General features: G+C 41.6%; 1 protein-coding gene across 3 annotated transcripts in view; it reads left to right on the forward strand.

The window, feature by feature from the left end:
* The first annotated feature begins 118 nt into the window (after positions 1–118).
* The window catches only part of Atp2a2 (ATPase sarcoplasmic/endoplasmic reticulum Ca2+ transporting 2), a 58,069-nt gene continuing 34,084 nt past the window's right edge, over positions 119–24,103 (forward strand). For 2 of the 3 annotated variants that reach the window (XM_017799704.2, XM_017799705.2), the window contains exons 1-5: positions 119–794; positions 1,428–1,445; positions 1,543–1,625; positions 12,911–13,015; positions 15,232–15,370. In XM_017799704.2, the coding sequence (XP_017655193.1) occupies positions 677–794; positions 1,428–1,445; positions 1,543–1,625; positions 12,911–13,015; positions 15,232–15,370 (463 nt within the window). In that variant the 5' untranslated portion in view covers positions 119–676. The remainder of the gene's footprint in view (positions 795–1,427; positions 1,446–1,542; positions 1,626–12,910; positions 13,016–15,231; positions 15,371–24,103) is intronic. The other variant, XR_001872576.2, reaches the window with a different exon arrangement.

The following is a 24,103-nucleotide window of genomic DNA, read 5'->3' on the forward strand; positions in this document are numbered from 1 at the left end:
GGCGCCGAGGGAGGGGGCGGGGCCGCGCCGCCCTCGCCGCGCTGGGCGCTCTCGGCCAATGAGCGGCGTCCACATGCCGCGGTGGCGGCGAGAGGGGAGGCAGCGGCCGATAAATGCTATTAGAGCAGCCGGCGCGGAGCCGTTCCCAACGCCACCTCCTGTCTCCTCCGCCGCAGTTTCCTCCGCCGCTGTCGGCGGGTGCGGAGCTGAGGGACCCGGGCGACCGTCGCGCACTTCCCCGCCTGTCTCGCTCCGTTCCGCCTTAAGGGCTCGGCCGGACGTCCCCTCCCCAGGCCGGCCAGCGGGTCACCTCAGTCCCGCGGGCAGGGGTCCGGGGCCCGGAGCCCGGGGCCGAGGCCTGTGCTGCCGGCTGCGAGCTGAGGGCGACGCTCCCGTGACGCGGAGAGGAGGTTTGCATCCCCTCGCGCGCCGCGGAGCCCGGGCGGGCGCCGGCCAGGCCGGGCCGCGTGCGGTGGTTGTCTGGGGGAGGGGGCGCGGGTGATTCAGCGCCCCGCCAGGCGGAAGCGGCCGCCGTCGCCGCGGCGGAGGAGGAGGAGGAGGGGACAGCTGTCCGCGCAGGGGCACCCGCGGTGGCCCGAGCCCGTGGCCCGCGTGCTAGGCGGAGGAGAGGAGGCCGCGGGGACGCGAGGCGAGGCCGGCCGGGGCGCCCGCAGCCATGGAGAACGCTCACACAAAGACGGTGGAGGAGGTTCTGGGCCACTTCGGCGTCAACGAGAGCACCGGGCTAAGCCTGGAGCAGGTCAAGAAGCTCAAGGAGAGATGGGGCTCCAACGGTAGGTGCCCGGCGCCTGGGTTGCTGCGGCGCGGGCCCGAGCGCCAGAGAAGATGGCTGACTCGGCTCCACCTAGTGGGGCTCGGCCAGGCGTCCGCCGACGGCTGCGAGTAGCCAGGCTGCCGGCGCGCGGGGCCCGGGCCTCCCTCGACCTCCAGGGGCTCGAGCCCTTGACCTTCCCGGCGGGCTGCGAGCTTCTCCCTGCGCCCCGGGTGCAGGGAGGGACGCGGCTACTGCTGCTGGGTCGAGTCCTGCGAGACATTGGCTCATCCCCAGCCGGTTTATGGGGCGTCGATGGAGTTGAGAAACCCTCCGGCCGTTCCCTGTCTTCCCCAGAGTTGCACGGCTGGCAGAAGTGATGACCCATCTGAAACGGCTACGTGGTTTGGGAGGCCTGAGTGATCTTGAGGGCAGGACCCGTGCCCATTGATGACCAGGACTGCTTGTTTTGTTGGGGTGTCATTTTAGGGTGGTTTCTACTAAAAGAGGAAAAAAAAGATGAACGTTCATGTAGCTAGATCTTTCAGACACCAGCAGTGGCGATTTTAGCAGTATTTACAAAGTGCCAATAAAATGCCTTTTTTTCCCACCCTTTCTCTCCCGACGCGTTGCCTGGCGAATTTCGACATTCTAGAATTACCGGCTGAAGAAGGTAAATAACCTTAACATTTTGGAGAGACTGAGCGCGGGTGCGGGTGTGCACACTGATTGATATGGACAAAAATGACATATGTGTTTGTTTCTAACAGGAAAAACCTTGCTGGAACTTGTGATTGAGCAGTTTGAAGACTTACTAGTTAGAATTTTATTGTTGGCAGCATGTATATCTTTTGTAAGTATAAAAAAATTATTTTCTCTGCTCACAGAAGCCGAAAGTATTCTGTCGGTAAACCAGAAAACAAATGATCGCCTCTGAGTGAAACATTGGAGATTTAAGCTATCTGCATGTTTGAAAAACAAAATAAATTATTAAATTATAAATACAACACTTGAAGCTGTTTTGTTCAGAAAACAGATGCCTGGCATTTGCAGTGCAGTGAGAAATTGTTCCTGAATGTGCAGGGCCTTACAAATTCTTGGCTTTACAGGATTTAAGTTTTTCCTTGGAAGGCCTTTTCTGTTTGGAGTTCTTCCGTTAGATACTGTATTGTGAGAGCATACTAAGATGATGTTGGGCTTTTTGTTGTCTGTAAATAGAATTTACAGAAGGAAAGTTGCAGTTGCTTTGCCTTTCTGGAGGTGGCAAGGTGACAGTTGTTCCTGACAGTGACAAGAATGATGACCACACTGATGGCACCATTGTTGACCAAATTTGGTCACTGACCTTTAGGGTGGTATCTAGACTGGACCCCTGTCTTGGGTGATTCCTAGATTGAGAGAACAAAGTTCAGTACTGTTGGTTCTAAATATTAAAAGGGGAAAAAAACTAGCAGTGTTTTTTCTTGTTCTGTATGTACTTGCTTGAGTCCCGTATGGTTGCTGAGAAACTAGTGAAATGCAAAGAACCGCAGAAGAAAAAAAGGAGATATAGAGGTGGTGAGATTTCTAGGTTATCAACATTTTTCTGTTCAGTACGTATATATTTTTTTTAATTGCATTTTTTTTCTGGGCATTAAGACTTCATGATACTTTCCTTAAAATGGTAGCAGTGGAACACAGGCGTTCTAATCCTCACAGTGTACACTGCTTTTTGTCCTTAAAGCAATATATTCTTGAATTGTGATAGGATATAACAATCATGAAGCAATACTTGTTTCAGGTTTCACAAAACTGACACAGCTTTAAGATTTTAATTAGGTATATTAACATGGAAGTTGTCCCAGGGATCTAAGATCCGAGTCTTTATGAAAACCGTTAACATAGAGGATTATTTTGAAAACTTTAGTTCAAGTAGAGGAAAGATGAATTTTTAGTTCTCCCTAAAGTAAATATTAGTGGCAAAGGTAACCTTTTGGAGTAATTGTGTACATGAATTCTGCCATAAGACTTGAATATGTCATGTTAGCTAAGTGTTGTATAGCCATTAATAATTCAGTTCCCAAGAATCTCTCCTGTGGTTTTCATTGAAAATTTAGACTGCCATAACAAACCATTCAACCTACTGAGCCATTCACCCTTACACCTTTTACATGTCTGCCTTTTTGTGATTTAATTTTTTTTTAATTTCCCAATGGCCGCGTAATTGGTAAAAAAAAAAAGATAAATGAATAGAGCTTTTGATTATAGTTTGAACACATTGCCATAGGATAAAATAAATGCAATATTTGGGGGTTGTTGAGGTTTTATTTATGCTGGCTACATAATTCTGCAAGTCTATACTTTGGCAGTTAAATGGTAGCATTCACTATAGTCATCAGCGACTTCTTTAAGAAGTTAACCAGATATGTACATGCCAAAAGCACAGTGCATTCTTACTAGGTTATTCTGTTATAATTTGAAGCAGTGTTGGAAGCAATGCCTCTTATAACATGTCAGTAAACAAGTTACTGACTAGTGGGTTTCAGAGGACTCAAATTGTGAGTGTTCAATCTGACTTTTTAACAGAATTAATGTTTTATTCTAGAGTAATTCGGAATTTATTTCTAATATTCAAATTCTAAATAAGCACTTAAAGTTTTTTTGTAAAATAGAATGTTGCCTTTTCAGTGTTTTGTAGCTGAGGATTTGAGTTCATTTTCAGAAATTTGGAATTATGTTCAGGAAATGAACTGCTAATTTTTATTCTATGGATTGTTAAATAGCTAAAAGAATAATTGTTTAAAAAGTACTTTTTTTTTTAAGCATTCGCTTAATTTGCATTTTTTTTATCAAAAAATTGTGGAAATTGTGGATAGGGCTGGGTGGGTCCGAGTTCAAGGCCAGCCTGGTCTATATAAGGAATTCTTCCAGACCATACAGTGCTATATAATGAGACCTGGTCTGGAAAAAAAGAAAAATAATTATGGGTAGATTAAGATACTCTCTAGAAGCCTCTCTAGGATGTACACTATTGTCCTGTTATGTAGCTTCCTCCTCTCTTTTTAATGTCCATGTTTAAATTTGTATTAAAACCACAGTTTCTTTATTTAAAAGAGTCAGAAGGCTGAGGCAAGAACAGCCTGGGTCTGCAGAGTAAGACCCTATCTCATAAACCCAAAAACTTCATAAAGGAAGGAAGGACTAGAAAAGAAATTGGCTAGGTCTTTTATCCTTTATGCTACTACATGGTATTTGGCTTCCTTTCTCTTATTTTTTATTATTGCATATTTATGTGGGTATGTGTGTATATGCTTTTTCACATGTGTGGGTTCACTTGTGTATGTAAATACGTAGGCAGAAGCCAAAGGTTGACAATCCAGATGGTCTTGCTCAATGACAATCTACCTTATATATTGAGGCAGGGCCTTTTGCTTAAACCCAGAGTTCAATGATTGAGCTAACCCGTTTGCCCCAAGGGTCTTGTCTCTGCCTCCCAAGGGCTGAGATTACAGTCATGCTAAGCTAGCTACTATGCCTGCCTGACATTTATGTGGGTGCCTGGGGCCTAGGCTCAGGTCCTTACACTTTTCATGGTAAGCACTTTTACTGTGGAACCATATTGCGGGCCCTGTTTGGTGGTGTAGTGTTGTTTTGAGACAAAGTCTTAGTATTTGTTTCTCAGGTTACCTCAAACTCACTATGTAGCCCAGACTATTCTTGAACTCAACTGTCCTGCCTTAGCCTCCTAAGTACTGGGATTGTAGGCTAATGCCACCAACCTCAGCTCATTTCTTTCTGTATGTTTCAAAAAACAGAAGAGCACTGAGTTATTTGTGGTAGTCAATATTTTCTTAGGAGCTTAACAGGGAAAACATAGAACATTGATGTTCTTTTGCAGAAGTCAATAGCAGTTCTCATAAATCATCAGATCCTACTCAGGTTAAAAAGAATATTAGTAATTTTTTCAACTATCAAACTGGTAAATTGTTAACTATAGTTAATATTTTGCTATGGCAGAAATTAGGAAACTATATTAATATTGTACATATGTGACCCATGGGGATACTGTAATTTGTAATATTTGCCAAAATTGTTTCTTACAAAAGGGTCACTTGCATCCTGGTGTGGTGGTGCATGCCTGTAATCTTAGTATTTATTTGGGAGTTAGGAAGGAGTTCAAGGTCATCCTTGGTTACACAGTGTGAGACTAGTTTGGTTTACATGAGCCCCTGTCTCAAAACTCCCTTTGCAGAACATTAGAATTTTCTTAACTTAGCCTCACTTCATTGAACACTTGCCATGGGAGCTAAGGAATGTAATAGTGAACACAGGGTCCATTGCTTCCAAGAATAGTGTTGTTGAGAAAAACAAAGCAAAGAGGTTGTTAATAGGGAATAACTGTAGAGGGAAGGGTAGTTTTTCAGTGGGTGTTCTTATAAATCCTCAGGGTTACATGACGCTTGAGTAGTCATGAGAGGTGAGCAGTCTTGAGTCTTAGGTCCATCTGTCTAAATCATAAAGTGATATACAAATGATGGAAATCTGCATAGGTTTCTCTACCCTTCACCCCTGTTTCCTATTTTTTTTAATAAATAATTTATTGAGAATTTCATACATGCGTATAAGGTATTTTGATCAAATCCATGCCCCTCCCCTCCAACTCCTCCCATATCTCCCCATCACTTTTTTCTGATAACTTTATCTATTATTTCTTCTTCTTTGATTTATTTACTTTTTTTAATGGGGCTTTTGGCTACTCTAACATTCCCCTCTCTGAAGAGGTAACCCTAAAATCTTTTAAGTATTAGATAAAAGCTCCCTAATTCTTTCAACATTTTTGGCCTTTGGAATGGAGTAGGTTGCTAAGAGGCCCAAGGACATTGTGAGTTTTAGAGAAACTGGCTACTTTTCTTTGGGGTCTTTTTTACCCTAACTGCCTAGCCAATTCCTACTTCCTATTCTTATCACACCATCCTCTGAAGAGGTTACCCAAATTGTCAGTAGGGAATTGGCATGCAGACTGCTCTGGCTTCTTCCATGCTGAACAGGGATGCAGAGTGAGGCAATTGGGGTACCCCTTCAGTGGGTCTATGTAAAAGACTCACAAATTGCATAACCCTTATCTCTAGGGAGAAAAGAAACTCCTTGACTGGTGAATAGGAGATGTGAAGGAAAAGTAAAGGCAAGAGTAATTAGCATTACAAGTTCTAGAAAGGGAACTAGAAAAAAGTCTTAACAGGGCAATTTTCAAATGTTCATATGAGAGCATTGGAATTTCTTGACAAGGACTTTCAAAAGCATCCCTCTATTGGTTTCCTCCTCATTTTTCTTTTGTCTTCCAAGGCTGGACTCTAGAGTGATGGATTCAGGATTTGCTTTCAGGTATTTTGATACCTTTGGAGTGGTTAGAATCAGTGTCAGTTCCCTCTCAAAGGCTTCTAGGTAGGGGGAGAAAACAAATTTATCCATCATTTTAGAACAATAGCTGGTTGTCTCCCTTAGCTACAGGTGGGGCACTACAGTATCTATTTCCTATTTAGATTGACTCTGAAATGGTTTCTAAAGTATGGTAGTTTTCAGTCAGTATGTTTTTTAATATTTTCAAGAAGTATTTAATACCCCATTGTACAGTGATTTAATTTTTTTCCTGTTATCTTAAAAACGGAATAACATGGGCAATTTACTGATTTGGTTTAAATAATGTAGAACCTTTCTTAAAATGTGCTTTAAAGCTGGGCATGGTGGCACACGCTTTTAATCCCAGCGCTCGGGAAGCAGAGGCATGTGGATCTCTGTGAGTTGGAGGCCAGCCTGGTCTACATAGTGAGTTCCAGGACAGCTGGAGCTACGGGGAGACCCTGTCTCAGAAAGACAAAAAAAAAATGTGGTTTAAAAGAGAGGAGCGTTACAATGTGTCTCCCCCCCACCAAATGTGATGGCAAGAGAATCCAGGGCCAAGAGGTTGCTAGGCAAATGCTCTGTCACTGACTATACCTTCACCTATATGATAAACTCTTTGGTTGGTTTTTAAAGGCAAGGTCTTACTATATAGTCAAAGACTGGCCTGGAACTCCCCATCCTTTTGCATTCAGCCTCTTGAAGAGTGCTAGAATTACAAGTGTGCACTACCATGCCTGGTTCTGGTTGTTTTTTTTTGTTTGTTTGTTTTTTGAGTGTTTTTCATAAGCTCTATCTGGTTCAGAAGAGAATGGGTTCTAATTCATGCTTTTTTAATGACTGAAAGAATTTTTGCCACCTGTGATAATTATTATAGCACTTGGTCATTTTTGTAAATTTCTTAGTTTCCATTTCTTTCTTTATAAAATTCTTGATGTAAATTTCTTTTATAAAAGAAATTTTTATAAAATTTTTTTTTAATTTTCTGTATATGTGTGTATGCCTGAGTGTATGTATGTGCATCATGTATATGCAGGAGCCCACAGAGGTCATAAGAGGGTATTGGATCCCTTGGACCTGGAGTTACGAGCTGCTGTGTGGGTGCCGGAAACCAAACGTCTATAAGAGCAGTCAGTGTTCTTAACTGCTGAGCCAACTCTCCAGCCCCTCAATTTCTTCATTTATTGATCTAGTGTTTAAATGCCCGAAGAAAGTCACAGTGCAAGTTTCTATCAAAATGTGCTTTGAGCTTTCTTACCATTTTTAGGCAGGTGGTGTTAGGCATTGAACTCTGAGCCTCTCTCATGCCTACCCATCTCACTCTTCTACCAACCACTAAGCTGTGCCCTAGCTTCTTTGCTTTACTTATGGCCTTAAGAGCATAACCGATTATTCCAGCATATTGGTAACTGACTCACAATATCACAACCATCTCCCAATTATAGCAGAACATGCCTTTTATTTTGGAACAAAAATGCTTTATTCCTATTAGAAATTAGTAGTGCAAAGCTGAGTGTGGTGGCACACAACTGTATATCCAGCCCTTCAGAAGGTTAAGGCAGGAGGGTTACTACTGCAGGTTGGAAACCTGGGCTACAGAGTGAGACCCTGTCTGAAAAAGAAGTTGAGAGGCTGGAGAGATGGCTCAGCAGTTAAGGGTATTAGTTCACATGCAATTCCCAGTACCCATATTGGGCAGCTCACAACTGCCTGTAACTCCAGTTCTAAAGGATCTGACATCCTCTTCTGGCTTCCATGGACATTTGAACACGTGTGGTATACGTACGTATACTTTAGGCCTACACACGTGTAGATAAAATTTTTTTAAAGGATGTTAGTGGTTCCATAATGCCATTTTTCTGTATTTGGATCAAACTTAGAACCTCAAGTCTGCTAGACTACTGATCTACACCCCAATCCTAGAGCATAATCTTGTGAGTATAAACAGGAAGATCTCCTATACTATTTAAACTTAAAATGTAGTGAGTGAGTAGTTTCTAGGTAGGGTTGGCAAATTTGAAACTTTGAACTTGCTTTATAATGTTAACTTCAGGAGAAAGGCAGCGTTACTGTAGTAGTACAAAGTTCAAAGGAAGAAGAAACACTTTATGCCTAAAATTACACTGCAGTAGCTTTTGTTCCTTCCTACTTTTCCTTTGCAGTTATTTGTGAAGTGTTGGTTACTGTTTTACTTTTTTCATGTTTAGTTCATAGACTGTCACTTAGGGCTTTATGTCTTAGAGGCTGTATGAGAGTTTGCTTCATTATTTGTTTATGTATCCAGTAAATATATACTGAGTATCATTTATGTACTGGATACTAAGCCATAAGAATGGCCCCTAGGGATGCATCTGTTAACAAAAGACAATACAAAATGGATAATCCTTTTTGTGTTCAACCTAGACTCACTTATTAGACCTGCTGTCCCTTTTTTCCCATAAAATATATTTTGGGTAACTTAAGCCATAATTAGGAACTGAACTGACCATACCATAATTTCCTTTTACTTTTGAGACAGGGGTCTCCTTGTAGCTCCCAGCTGACCTGGAGCTCACAACATAGACCGAGCCAGCCTCAGTTTGGCCTGCCTCTGCCTCACAAATGTTGGGATTAAAAGCATACACCACCACGACCAACTCCATCTTCCTTGTTCTTACCCCCCTCCCCAACTCAGTCTTGTCAACATTATTTTCCCATTTGTATAATATAACGTAGATTAGTTCTTATCAGTTACATACAGATATGCTAGGTCTTCATTTTAAGGTGGCAGAGTTAAATCTCTAGTTTATTTTTGAGGCAGGGTCTCACTATGTAGCCTTGACTGACTTGGAACTCGCTATATATGTCAGGCAGGCCTCCAACTCAACAGAGATCTGCCAGGATTAAAAGCTACCATGCCCGGTTTTTGTTTTGAGGTAGACTCTTGAGACAAGAGTCCTGTGTAGCCCTGGCTGGCCTGGAACTGGCTATGTAGAGCACAAAGAGATCTGCCTACCTCTACCTCTGCCTCTGGTTCCTGTGTTGTAATACCATCCCATGGCCCATAAGTAGACATTTTTTAAAAGTACTCAAATTGCTGAGGGGTGAGGTTTTTTGTGGCTTTTTTGTTGTTCCCTGTGGTTCTGGGGATTGAGGCCAGGGCCTCACATATGTTAGGCAAGAACTGGAACCACTAAGTTATCTCACCAGCTATAAGTTGTTGGTTCTTAAATTCTAGATAGGTTTTGGTTCTGTTCTACTACCCTATGAGATTTGTCCACTAATTTTTCACTAAGCAGTAATTAGTGTATCTATAGAAACTTCAAGTATAGGAATACTGTATTTTCTACACATAAACAGGTCACATAGAAGAAAAGTTTACTGCATTGAGAAAATTAGGATTATATTGATCAATACTAATCATAAAAGGAACATGTGTTTCTTGAAAAGTGGAGATTTATTTTACTTTGATTTTTCAGACACTACTTGCCTTTGTCCTTTTCTTTGCTTCAACTTTTAAGGGATGTTGCACTAAATTTGTCCCCAGGGTTGGCCACCAAGCAGGAAATTCATACCCACTTTAACAAGGTGTGAAGCTTACCTTAAGAGTCGCTAATGCTTCGCTGACCTTTTGGAAGGGGCCTTAGTCACTCATGAAGTTGAGCAATTTTTCCTCTCTAAGAGCTAATTAAGTTTCTTATTTCTAAAATGTTCTCCTTGGCAAATGTTGAGAAGGCTAGTAGCAGCTCTGATCCTGCATCTATCAAAATTTATAACTTCCTAGAGAAGTTTTCTTTCTGGCAGAAAGCCTGGTCTTAATCCTGGGACTGCCCTGTTGAAAGTTTGCTGTACCATTTATCACCTTTATTCTGGTTTTCTCCTGCCCTGCTTTGTGGCAGTTGGCATGTGTCAGTACCTGAGGGCTTCCTGTTTATTTTTCCCTGGTTTGATTCTTTGCTAAATTACTATTACTGTCTTTATTTTTCAAATTTCATATTGGACCTTGCCTTAATGATCTTTTTGATCATTTTCTATTTGTGTAAAAGTTCACTGAGTACAAATCCCATATGATTTCATTATTTTGAAGGTGCTTTCATTATTTACTAAATCTTTGTGATTTTGATAATTTGGGGTGGGGGGTCTTTTTGAGACAGGGTCTTCTTGTAGCCCCAGCTGTCCTAGAACTTACTATGTAGACCAGGCTGGCCTCGAACTCACAAAGATCCACCTGCCTCTGCCTCCCAAATGCTGGGATTACAGGTGTGTGCCACCACACCCAGCCAATTTTGATAATTTTTGAAGTATTTGTGTATGTGTGTATTTTTAACTCCTTTCCTTTGCAAGGGGGTTGGGGCTTGAGAGTTTCCCTGTAACCACAGCTGGTCTGAAACTTGTGGCCTCAATCTCAGTAATCCCCCTGCCTCTACTCTCCTGAGAGCTGAGATTAAAGGTGTGTACCACCATGCCTTGCAAATTTGTGTGTGTCCTGTGCATGTTTGCATGTACTTGAAGGTCAGAGGACAACTTTGTGGGTTTGGTTCTCTTCTTCCCTCCTTTATGTGGGTTCCAGGGATCAGATTCAAGTTTGTCAGACTTCTACCATGTCTTTACCCACTAAGCCATCTCATTGGCCCCTAAATTTAAAGAAAAACTTTCTATTGTGAAATGTAATCATTTTAAGCATTGTGTATGCACCCCTCCCCCAACAAAAGCAAATCCCACTTTTCAGATCTAATCAGTAGGATTGGCAGCTTTCCATAAAAATTGCCACTGACATCTGTCAGGACCTGGTTTTGACTATGTGTATGGGAAAGAGCGGGGGGGGGGGGGGGGGGGCAGAGAACACTTGGGCCATGGTGCTTCTGTGGAGGTCAGAGGACAACTTTCAGGAGCTGTTGTCAAATCCCAAATTATTCTACTGTGGGTTCTAGTGATTGCAAACTTTGATCATCAGGCTTGTACAGAAAGTGCTTTTACCCACTGAGCCATCTTGCTGACCCTCCTGGTTAACTTTTCAATTACTTTTCCATGTTTTTAAAATAAATTTTGTGTGTATGAGTGTATTGCCTGCATGTACATAAGTGTACCTATGTTGTGCACTGCCGTTAGAGGTCAGAAGAAGGTGTTGGATTCCCCTGGAACTGGAGTTAGGGATGGTGGTTAGCCACCATGTGAGTGCTGGGAATTGAACCATATCCTCTGCAAGAGTAGCCAGTGCTAGTACTCTAACTGCTGAGCCACCTCTCCAGCCACCCATGTGTTTTTTTTTTTTAATCACCTTCATAGTTGCTTAACTGTGAAATACAGTGTAGCTATTAACTTGTAGTTGTTAGGATGGGAACAGGCATTTTGCCATGTTGTCTCAAACTGGCAATCCTTCTGCCTTAGCCTCCCAACTTAGGATTTATGTCACTTCTTTGCGGGGGGGGGGGGGGGGGGGGGGGGGGGGGTTTGAAAAGTACTCTCTCATTGCTCTCCTTCCCACGTAGGTCTTGAGGATTGAACTTAGGTTGTCAGGCTTGGTGGCAGGCATGCCTTTATTTGCTAAGCCATCTCCCTGGCCCCATTATTTGGAGGGGGGGTACTAGATGTTGCTAGATATTAGATGACATATGGTAAATAGCCTTCAAACTGTATTCCCAAATTCAGCAGAATCTTGTAATTCTTTTATTTATTTTTTTTGTCTTTTTGAAACAGGGTCTCCCTGTAGCCCCCGCTGGCTTGGGACACTCACTATGTAGACCAAGCTGGCCTTGAACTCACAGAGATATGCTTGCCTCTGCCTCCCAAGTGCTGGGACTACAGGAGTGCACCACCATGCCCAGCCTTATGTTTATGTACTTTTTTTTTTTTTGGTCTTTTTGAAGCAGGGTCTCCCAGTAGCCCCAGCTGTTCTGGAACTCACTATGTAGACCAGGCTGGCCTTGAACTCACAGAGATCCGCCTACCTCTGCCTCCCAAGTGCTGGGACTACAGGTGTATGCCACCACACCCGTCAGTGGTCACATTCTTTTTATTACAAATTTGGGCTGTGTATGACTGACTTGATGTGCATATTAACCAAATCAGCATGGTTATTGTTGTTCACCTGTTCACCTTTTACTTTAATAAAATCAGGAATATAAATTGAGGATTTAAAATTTTTTATTTATGTATATATGTGTATGTGTGCAATGCGACATGTGTATGGGTGCCTGAAGAAGCCAGAAGAAAGGGTGTAAAATCTCCTGGAGCTGGAATTACAGGTGGTTGTGAGCCACCTGATGCCGATTTTGAAAACCAGACTCAAACCATCCTTTTTTATACTCTGGAGTAGAATTACTGCATCTTTTTTTTTTTCCTTGTCACACCACCAATTGCAATGAAGCAACATAAGTTGCTACTTCACTGCCCCTTCTGGACGGCTCAATGGCCTTTTTTTTTTTTTTTTTTTTTTTTTTGAAGACAGGGTTTCATCATATAGCCCTAGCTGGCCTGGATATCACAATGTAGACCAAGCTGGCCTTAAACGCACAGAGATTGACCTGCCTCTGCTTCTTGGATTATAGAAGTAAAGGTGTGCACCACTGCACCCAGCATAATTAGTTCTTAAAATGTATTGTTAGAAGTTGGATGATCTTAACTCAGTTAAGTACAGAACATAGCTGAGTGCTTTTTTTCACTACATTTTGTCTCTGTAGAGGTATAAGAAATTACTGTCATAATTCCTTTATTGTGAGCTCCTTTTATTAAAGTAGATAAGTCAGCACTTTAGCAGATCTAACATGTGCATGTCTCTTTCAGGTTTTGGCTTGGTTTGAAGAAGGTGAAGAAACAATTACAGCCTTTGTAGAACCTTTTGTAATTCTACTTATATTAGTAGCCAATGCAATTGTGGGTGTGTGGCAGGTAAGCAAAAAATTCCTGCAGTGTTAAGTGTTAAATTTTGGTAGTTTAGTGATTTTAGATAACAGCCTGGATGTTACCTCTTTCCTTATATGTTGGATAAAGTATGTCTGTTGACATCTCAAGGGGGTGTGGTGGTATAAACCTGTAGTGCTAGCAGGTAGATCTGAGTTGGAGGCCAGACTGGTCTACACAATGAGACCCTGTCTTTAAAAAAAATGCTTATCCAGCTGGTCATGATGGCTCACTCCTGTAATTCCATTCACTCCTGTAATTAGGAGGGTGAGGCAGGAATATTGCCAAGGCAGTGGTTTGAGGACAGTCTGATCTACCTAGTGAATTCCGTACCAGTCTCAACATGAGACCATTCCTCACTTCTTCCCAAAACAAAAATAAGATTGCTTATCCTTTGTAGTAATAAGGAATTAAACTACGGGAAAGATTGGGAATATAGTGCGATCAAGTTTTACTTTACAAAAAGGAAACCCTGGCTTCTATCCCTAGTACCACTACTAAAAGAAGGAAGGAAGGTAAGAGGGAGGGAAGGGAGAAGAAAGAAAACAAAGAACAAACTTGTATGAGAAGCTGGGCGTAGTGAAGTATTCCTTATAGTCCAGCACTGAAGAAACTGGAGTAGGAAAATCTTTTGAGACCAGCTGATCAACAAGAGCAAGACCCCCTCTTGAAACGAAAATAGAAATGGACGATGAAAAGCTACTTCAGGAAACCAGAGACTTTAAGGACTGTTACTTGCTTTTGTATTCCCTAGTTTTTTCAGTGACAAATGTAACAAAAATGTTATCTTTATTAAATATTGAGGGAATTTTAGCTAAAGAAATTCTCTGAACTTCATTGTTTTCAAGTTACTCCTTTTTTCTCTCCATTACCCAGGCTTTCCCTACACACAAAATGAAAGCTAATTTTACTACAGAATGCAAGGGCACTTTTCTTCAAAATTGTTCTACAGATATCCACTTGAGGATTTTAGTTTTTGAGTGTTGCTGTTTTGGTACTTTAATTTTTTGAAAAAATTTTTCTTTTATGTGTGAGTGTTTTGCCTACATGTATGTAGGTACACCCTTATTGTTCAGTGCCCACAGAGGCCAAAAGAGGGCGTCAGACCTTCTGGAACTAAAGTTTATGGGTACGGGTGCTCAGAACTGAAGCTAGGTACTCTGCAAGAGCAACTGATACCATCTCTCCAGCCCCATAGCACTTTATTTTGTCCTTTGCTTAGAGTTTTAACAGGCACTTAAAACTAATGCTTCAAATTAATCTTTCAAGGAAGTATTTACTTTTTAAAAAATATTTTATTAGCTGGGCGTGGTAGCGCACACCTGCAGTCAGTCCCAATGCTTGAGAGGCAGAGGCAGGTGGATCTTTGTGAGTTCAAGGCCAGCCTGGTCTACACAGTGAGTTCTAGGACAGTTGGGGCTACAGGGAGACCCTGTCTCAAAAAGACCCCCCGCAAAAAATTTTTTATTATTTTAATTTTATATGTATGTGTGTATTGCCTGCATGTAGGTAAGTGCACCTGTGTTGTGCAATGCTTTCGGAGAACAGAAGACGAGGCTGTCAAATCCCCTGGGACTGGAGTTACAGACAGTTGTTAGCTGCCATGTGGGTGCTGGGATTTGAACCCAGGTCTTCCGCAAGAACAGCCAGTGTTCTTAACCACCGAGCCATTTCTCTAGCCCTTAAGTATTTACTTTTAATGAGACAGCATCTTACTATGTAGATCAGGCTGGCTGCAAACTTAAGACCCTTCTGATTCAGTCTCCTAAGTATTTGGAATGACAGGCAAGTGTTGTAGTGCTCAGATTGTCATTAGAAGCACAGCAGGCCTAAGAAGGGGTGATACATCTATAACCCCAGTACTCAGGAGGCAGAGATAGGAGTTTAAACCTCTGAAACCCCCTCCTTTTTTTGAGACTAGGTCTCAAACTGTATTGGAACTCAGTAGGTACAGCAGGCTGGCCTTCAGTGAGATCCAACTGCTTCAGCCTCCCAAGTGCTTTTCCCAGTCCAGCTTTTTCTTTTTAATAAAAAATTGTAAGTGCCCTTATAAAAATGTTTGTTGTCTTAATGTTAGTTGTTTAATGTAAATGTCATTAATGAGCTTTCTTTTTAATTAAAACTAATAAAAATTTTGATTCCTAATCTAGAAATAATTAATGAGGCAGGCAACTTTACCATACTTTTTTTTTCCCTTTATATAGGAAAGAAATGCTGAAAATGCAATAGAAGCCCTTAAGGAGTATGAACCTGAAATGGGCAAAGTGTATCGACAGGACAGAAAGAGTGTACAGCGGATTAAAGCTAAAGACATAGTTCCGGGTGATATAGTAGAAATTGCTGGTGAGTTAGAGTTTCTCTTTTTCCTAGATTATTATTTCTAAATGTGGTCCTTTTCTCAAAGCTTATAATTATATTTAGAAATGTTTTCACATATTTAAAATATTTTCATATATCAATTATGTTACATTTTAATGCTTGTTTTCTGGTCTCAAACTCCTGAATTGAAATGATCGTCTTGCCTTAGCCTCCTAAGTAGTTGGGGCTATTAGGAAGTTTTTGTGGGCTTTTTTGTTTGTTTTGTCTTTTTGAGGCAGGGTCTCCCTATAGCTGCAGCTGGTCTGACTTCTTTATGGAGACCAGGCTGGCCGTGAACTCACAGAGATCCGCCTGCCTCTGCCTCTCTCAAACTCACAAAGATCCACCTGCCTCCTCCTCCCAAGTGCTGGGATTAAAGGCGAGTGCTGCCGTGCCTGGCAAGTTTTTGTGTTTTAAAGAAGATATTTGAATTGTTATAGTTACTAGTTGAGATACATTGTAGAACACTAGCGCTAGAAGTAGAGAAGTGGAACTTAATGTTGACTTGATTGATATTTAGCTTTAGTGAGCACTTTGTTAAAATGCACACTGGGCTTGGTTGTGTGTCTCAGGAGGCAGAGGCAGGCAGATCTCTGAGATGGAGACCAGGTTGGTCCACATAGTGATTTTCAGGGGACTGGGACTAGAGAGACCATGTTTTTTGTTTTTTGTTTTGTTTTGTTTTTTTTTTTTTTTTTGAGACAGCAACAAAAAACTGCTTTTAAATAGCTACCTGTTTTTTTTACAGGGTTCTGAGGATGGAGCTCATGGTAGTGTGGCACATACTTTATTGACTGAGCTGTCTCCCCAGCTTCCCCTTTTCTTTTTCTCTGTTTTGGTTCTTGGTGCAGTTTTTGGTTTGGTTTGGTTTGTTTTTTTAAACAGGGTCTTACTATGTAGCTCTGGCTGTCCTGGAACTTGCTATTTAGGTCAGGCTGATCTTGTACTCCTTGAACTTCTTCTGGCCTCTGGGGCAATGAACACATGTGGTCCATTTACATATATGCAGGCAAAACATACATATAAAATGAAAATAAGTAAAATTTTAAAAGCATACTTGGAGTGACTGGAGAGGTGGTTCAGCGGTTAAGAGCACCAGCTGTACTTCCAGAGGACCCAGATCCAGTTCCCATCATCCACGTGGCAGTTAACCAGCATTCTGGCATTTACAGACATTGCATGCACATGGTGTGCCTACATACATATATACATACAGGCAAAACATTCAAACACATAAGATTTTTTTAAGTCCATACTTAAGCCAGGCCTGGTGGCACAGGCCTATAACTCCAGCTACTTGGAGGTAGGAGAGATCCCAAATTGAAGGCCTGTCTGGACTACACAGTGAATTCAAGGCCAACCTTGCTAATTTTGTGAGACTCGGTCTCAAAAAGAGGGCCAGAGCCCAGTGGTAGGTGACTTGCTTAGTATATGTATCATCCTGGGTTCAATATCCCATATGGGGAGGCGGGGGTATGGGGACAGGGGACAAAAACAAAAAACAACCTTAAAAATACCTCCAGTACACATTGAACCCCAGGGGTCTGTCTTAGTCTCCTGGAATCCAGGGATTGGCTTCAGAGAATCTATAAATCTACCACAAGCTCAGAGGTGTCTACATCAATTCCATATTTTTCAGATATCCTGGAATCGGATAGAATCAGCCAGTCTGGTTTTTATATTTTATTTCATTGACAGAAAGTTACTACAGAGGATTATTTAGAATATCATGGCTTTTTACATCCTTCTGATCTCAGAATAGTTTTTGTTTCCTTTTGCTTTCTAGTAATTAATGCTTTTCCATTGACTTAGGGAAGATATGCTTTATCTTAATTGTGTTATTAATGAAAATAATTTAAAAGCTTGACTGGACGTGGTGGTGCACCCCTTTAATCTCAGCACTTAGGTTGCAGAAGCGGACAGATCTCTGAGTTTGAGGCCTGCCTGGTCTACATGCAGCGTTCCAGGCTAGCCAAGGTTATATACTGAGACTCAGTATCCAAAACAAAACACCAAATTCCACCTTTCTCTGACTCAACAGCTATTGTATCTGAATTTGTCTTGTCATATGTATATTTGCATCAATATATTTTACTGTTCTTTCAGAAATAAAGGGTTAATGTTTGTATATGTACCAATAGGTTGGTTACCTTACTGCTGTTTAAGAACACTGTATGGGGGCTTGGAGAGACAGCTCAGCAATTAAGTTCATGTACTGCTCTTGCAGAGGACCCGTGTTCATTTGATTCCCAGTACTCAAGTTGGGAAGCTCACACCTGTAATTCCAGCTACAGGGGATCTAACACCCTCCGCTGCACTCTTGAGGGCACCTGTAATCACATGTACAAATTCATATGCTGACAAATTAAAAGTGTGCACTACCATGCCCCGTAGCACACATAATTGAAAAAAAAAAAAAAAAAACTTGCTGGATGTGGCAGCGCACACCTTTAATGCCAGCTCTCAGGAGGCAGAGGCAGGTGGAGCTCTGGGTTCAAGTCAGCCTGCTCTACATAGTGAGTTCCAGGCCAGCTGGGGCTACAAGGAGACCCTGTCTCAAAAAGGTTAAAAAAAAAAAAAAAAACAAAAGAAACCCCCACAAAACCCAACAACACTATTAGGGCTTGGAAGTACAGGCCTTGGTGAACTAAATTTAATCCCACATTGTAAGATGGAACTGACTGCTCAAAGTTGTCCTCTGTCCTACACACATTTGCCAGGGCGTATGTATGCCCACACATCATACATACACAACAGTAATAAAATGACAAGAAAAAAAATTTAAAGCAGGTTTAAAGCAGAGTGTTTTGGTTATTAGACATTAAAAAAAAAAAAGTTCAGGGACTGGAGAGTTAGTTTTGCAAGTTCAGATTCCCAGCACCCACTTCAGGAAGCTCATAACTGTAACTCCAGTTTCAAGGGATCCAATAAGTATTTTTATTTTGACATAATTTCAAATTTATTTCAAGTCAGAATTCCCCAAATTTCCAAATAGTAATCTTTTATTACATGTGCATTTCAATATTTTGTGTTTCTTGGGGGGTTTTGGTGCTGAAGATCAAACTTGATTTTTCTATATGCTAGACCAGTATTTTTCTAATTGTCAATTCAAGAAATATTTTAGGTTAGCATACAAAGTAATGGGTTTCATAATAGAATTTTCTTTTAAAAAATACTTATTTTATGTATATGTATGTGGCCGTGTGGGTAGAGGTCAGAGGACAAATTACAGGCTGTATCACTTTCTGAACAAGGCAACTTATGGAAGGAAGGATTTATTGGACTTACATAAATTCCAGGGGGCATTCATCAAGGACTGGAGCAATGGTAGCAGAGGTGACTGGAGCAGAAACGTGAGTGCTCACATTTTCAAGCAAGTACCAGAAACAGGTAGAATAGAAATGGGATGAAACCATATACTCTGAAGGCCTGCCCCCAGTAATGGTGCTTCCTCTAGCATAACCGTACTGCCAAAACCTCCACACATAGCCAACTGGGGCCAAGTAGTCAAATACTTATAGTCTATGGGGAGATTCTCGTGCAAACCACCACACACATTCTTTTCTTTCAGTATATGGGTTCTGGGATCAAATTTAGGTCATCAGGCTTGGTGGAAAGCGCCTTTACCTGCTGACAGTCTCACTAGTCTCATTATGGTATTTTCATACAATATGTGATTATGTTTTGTTCTAATTAGTCTTTCTGTCACCTTTTTTTAATAGCATAAAGTAAGATAGAAGAGGAAATTCTTGTGTAGAAATTAGGTCAGAGAACGACAGTGCAAGTGAGGAGGCCATTTTAATAGTCTAGGCAGAAAATGAGAACAAGAAGCAAGGACAGTAACATTTATAATGAAGAATTCAAGAATTTGTGAATGTTCTTTTTTTTTTTTTTTTTTTTTTTTTTTTTGAGAACGGATTTGCCTATAGCCCCAGCTGTCCTGGAATTTACAGATTTCAGAAGAAGGCGTCAGATCCCCTGGAACTGGAGTTACAGACAGTTGTTAACCACCATGTGGTGCTGGGAATCAAACCCAGGTCCTCTGCAAGAGCAGCCAGTGCTTTTAACTGCTGAGCCATCTCCAACCTTGAATAGTTCTTATATAGAAGGAATATACACCAGAATCACCTAGAGCCACTCTTTAAAAAAATTTTTTTTCATAGCCCCTTGACCCAGGTATTTACCATTTGGTGTGGGATTCTGGTCATACATGCTGGGTACTACCATGCTAACTAACTGTACTACCAGTGACCTGCATCCCCAACCAAGGAGCAGGTTTGGATTGTGGAATTGCTGTTGGGGATCAGGACATGTAGTCAAAAATAGTGACAGGCTATCTGGTCAAGTGACTGATAAGACTGTACCACTGGGGCTGGAGAGATGGCTCAGCGGTTAAGAGCATTGACTGCCCTTGCAGAGGACCCGGGTTCGATTCCCAGCACCCACATGGCGGCTGTAAACCGTCCTTAACTCCAGTTCCAGGAGAATCCAAAGCCTTCTTCTGACCTCCGCCACATTGCACGACACGGGTGCACTCACTTACATGCAGGCAATACACTCATACAGATAAAATAAAAATAATAAACTTTTTTTTTAAAAAAAAAGACTGTACTAATAACTAAGATAGAAAACCTCAAAGAAAAATAGTTTCATCTTTCTCCAGCCTCATATGGGAATATCTTGTCAGCCTCTCTAAGAATATTTTAAGCACCAGGCGTGATGGTGCATGACTTTAGTCCCAGCACTTAGGCGGCAGAGGCAGGCAGATCTCTGTGATTTGGCCAGCCAAATCACTATGTAGATTTGGTCTACATAGTGAGTTCAGAAAAAAAATTTTTTTTCTCTAATGCAACGCAACTTTGTGGTAGACCCAAATATACTAAGTCCACACAAAGACAGACAGACAGACAGACACACACACACACACACACACACACACGGTGTCATATCATCAGTAGAATGGTTTACAATGGTAAACAACTCAGAGGAGCCCCAGTCCCACTACAAGCCTTTATCCATTTGGCACAAATAAAATGAGGCCAGCTACTTTTCAGTGTTGGTGCTTAGGTTTTTCTTCTTGAGTCCTGGTTCTTGTCAGTCTTTCTCATCCTGATAGGTTGATCTTACTGCCTTATTGACTGGCAGACTCTTGGGAGTGGTGAGTGTGTTTATTTTGAGATGGTTTAATGTAGCCCAGGCTGGACTGTCAAACTTAAGAGTAGCAAGTTGAGGGTAACCTTGAACATCTGTGCTTCCTGCTTCTATCTTCCCAGTTAGGATTACAGATGTGTGCCACCACACTTGGGTTTTATGCAATACTGGGGACCAAACCGAGGGCTTTGTCCTCGCTAGTCAACCACTCTATCAGTTAAGCAACTTACTCCTTACCCCAGCCCCCCAAGGTGTTGTATAGCTCTTGTTTTTATGATTTCATCTTTTAAAACTTTCTAGTGATTTGTTTTTATTCCATATATGAGTCTTTTACCTGCACATATGTGTGTTGAATGTGTGAAGTGCCAGAAGAGGGTGTCAGATTTCCTGGAACTGGAGCCATTATGTGGGCACTGGAAGAGCAGTAGGTACTCATAACCTCTGAGCCATTTCCCTAGTGCTCCCTATGGCTTCATATTACAATTCTTTTATGCTCCAACAACATTGGCTTTTTTTTTTCAATTTGATGTGTATGAGTATATTGCCTGCGTGTATGTAGATGTACACATGTTGTGCAATGAGGGCATTGGGTCCCCTAGAATTGGAGTTATGGACAGTTGTTAGCGGCCATGTGGATGCTGAGAATTGAACCTGGGTCCTCTGAAAGAGCAGTCAGTGCTCTTAACTGCTGAACCATGTCTCCAGCCCCCCATATTGGCTTTTTTTTTGGTTAACCACCAAACTCACTAGACCTTTTTTGGAAGATTTAAGCAAATTTTCGGGCATTTATTAGTTTTCTCAATGCAAATTCTCACAGTGGTAAAGCTTTGGCTGTAACCAGAATCTACTTGACTTATACAGTGTATAATCGTATTCTTTTTTTAAAATTTGTGTGCATGTATGTGGGGATGCTTATAACCACAGTGCGTGTGGTCAGAGGAGAGTTTGGAGGAGTCATTTCTCTCTACCTTGTGGGTCTTAGGATTTGAACTTCGGCTGATCTTACTCAGGTTGTCAGGCTTGGCAGTAGGTGGCTTTCCCTTTTGAGCCAAGTCATCTCACTGGGCCTTTTTCTTTTGTCTTATATTCCATTCTTTTTTTTTTTAATATTTTTTATGTGTGTGAGTGTATTGCTTGCATGTGTGTAAGTGCACTTGTGTCACGCAGTGCTCTCTGAAGTGAGAAGAAGGTGTTGGATTCCCTGGAACTGGAGTTAGGGACGGTTGTTAGCCGCCACGTGGGTGCTGGGACACAAACCTGGGTTCTCTGCAAGAGCAGCCAGTGCTCTTAACCCACTGAGCTGTCTCTCCTCCAGCTCTGTTCTTTATATTGTAGTTGTATATGTTGAATTTAGTTGATTCCTGGTATGTGATTTGAGATTTCTAGTCTTCTGGATTCTCTATATTGTGGTAAAATACACACAATAAAAGTGTATTGTTATATCCTTTGGGGGCGGGGTTTCTTTTTGAGGCATCTTTAATCGAAGCAGATCCCTGTGAGTTCAAGGCCAGCCTGGTCTACATAGTGCGCTCCAGGCCAGCTGAGTACTGGGATTAAAGGTGTGTGCCACCACCCCCGACTTCCATTATATCCGTTTTTGAGTGTATAGCTTCATTGCATTAGGTGTGCTCACATTGCTGTACAATCACTGTCACCATCCACCCCAGAAGTGTCATCTCCAGCTGAAACAGTGTGCCCATTAAACACTCATTTCTCATTTCCCTCTTGTCTCAACCCCTAGCAATCAGTCCCTGTATTTTAATATTTGAAGAATAGCAAATTTAATAACTCAAAAACCATGAATTGAATATTCAAAAAAAGGGATGAGCTCTTTGTTTTTGGTCTTTTTGAGACAGTGTCTCCCTCTAGCCCCAACGATCAGGCTGACCTTGAACTCACAGAGATCTTCCTTGCTTCTGCTTCCCAAGTACTAGGATTAAAGGCATTCACCATCATGCCTGCCCTAAATTTTTTTTAGCCACTATGAATATGTGCTGTTTATCTTTTCCATTTGAGGAAAATGAGTCATTGTAGTTAGTTCCCCATTCTGTTTGTTTCTTTTTTGAGACAGGGTCTCCTGTAGCTACAGCTGGCCCGGAACTTATAGGCTGGCCAAGATCTAACAAAATCTGAGTGCTGAGATTTAAGGCATGTGCTACCACACCCAGCCTTCAAGTCACCATTCTTTAACAACTTTACTAATACATAGTTCACATGCCATATAACTTACTCTAAACAATACATATACTAAAATTGGTTGTGTAACCATTATTACTATCTAATTTCCAGATTTTTGTCCTCCCATAGAGGAACTCTGTCCCCTTAGCAATTGTGCCGTCACACTTATTTGAAGTTTTTAAAAATTAATTGGACATCATGGTACATGCCCCTTACTCTTTTAAGGATCTTTCTTGACTCTAAAATACATCTGATTTGGAAAATGTGGGCATGAAGCTGCTTGCTTTTGTTTTGTTTTAGAAAGCTGTTTTATTTTTTTTAATATTTTTTTATTTTATGTGTATGAGTAAGCCCATGTCGTGCAATGCCGCAGAGGTCAGAAGAGGGCTCCAGATTCCCCTGGAACTGGAGTTAAGGATGATTTACAGCCGCCATGTGGGTTCTGGGAATCGAACCTGGGTCCTCTGCAAGAGCAGTCAGTGCCCTTAATCGCTGAGCCATCTCTCCAGCCCCAGCCTTATACATTTTAGCAAACAATCCATACCTGCTAAGCTCCCAGCCTTGGAGAGCAGAGGGCTTAGTAGGCTATGGGATTTCTGGGTTTCTTCTGTGTTTGTTTTGGGATAGGTCCTCAACTCTGTAGCCCATGCTGGCGTTGTACTCAAGATCCTCCTGCCTCAGTCAGCCTCCTACATTCTCTGGTTACAGACATGTGCTACTACCCCAAACTGGCAAACTGATTTTGAACTAAACCAGCTAGTAAATATTTTGAGCTTTGTATGTCATTCCACCTCTGTAAACAATCATTCTTGTTGTTGTTTTAAACAAAAGTGCAGAAATGTCAGCATAGTGGTTCACCTCTTGGAGATTTACCGCTGGTCAAAGGCGAGTATGAACTACAGAGTAAGACTCTTGTCTCCAAAAAACACATGCAAAAATTAGGGCTTTTTGATCGGTTTTGTTGAGAGCAATACCTACTTCATGTGCATGAGAATCACCTGGAATGTTGTTAAAATACAGTTTGTGCCAGACCTAGTAGTGCATGCCTTTAATCCCAGCACTCAGGAGGCAGAGGCAGGTGGATCTCTGAGATCAAAGCCAGCTGGGAGTACAGGGAGACCGTGAATTTTTAAAAAAAAAAAAAAAAAAAAAAACTATTTGGCTCTTGAAGTCTGAAATGGAGCTGGATTAGTCTTTTCATTTGTAGTAAGGTCCGAGGTAGAAAATTCCCCCTTTGAGTATCAAGGCTTTAGAGCAATTACCTCATTTCTGGATCACAGTTCTTTTGAGAATTGATTAAATCTATTGACTCTCCCCCAAAGACACATACTTAAAATCTTGTATAATTTTAGGTTTATTTGCTCATAGAAGTCTACCCTAGGATACTAT

This window comes from Nannospalax galili, unplaced genomic scaffold, assembly GCF_000622305.1.
Source record: "Nannospalax galili isolate Female #2095 unplaced genomic scaffold, S.galili_v1.0 scaffold218, whole genome shotgun sequence".
Lineage (NCBI taxonomy): Eukaryota > Metazoa > Chordata > Mammalia > Rodentia > Spalacidae > Nannospalax > Nannospalax galili.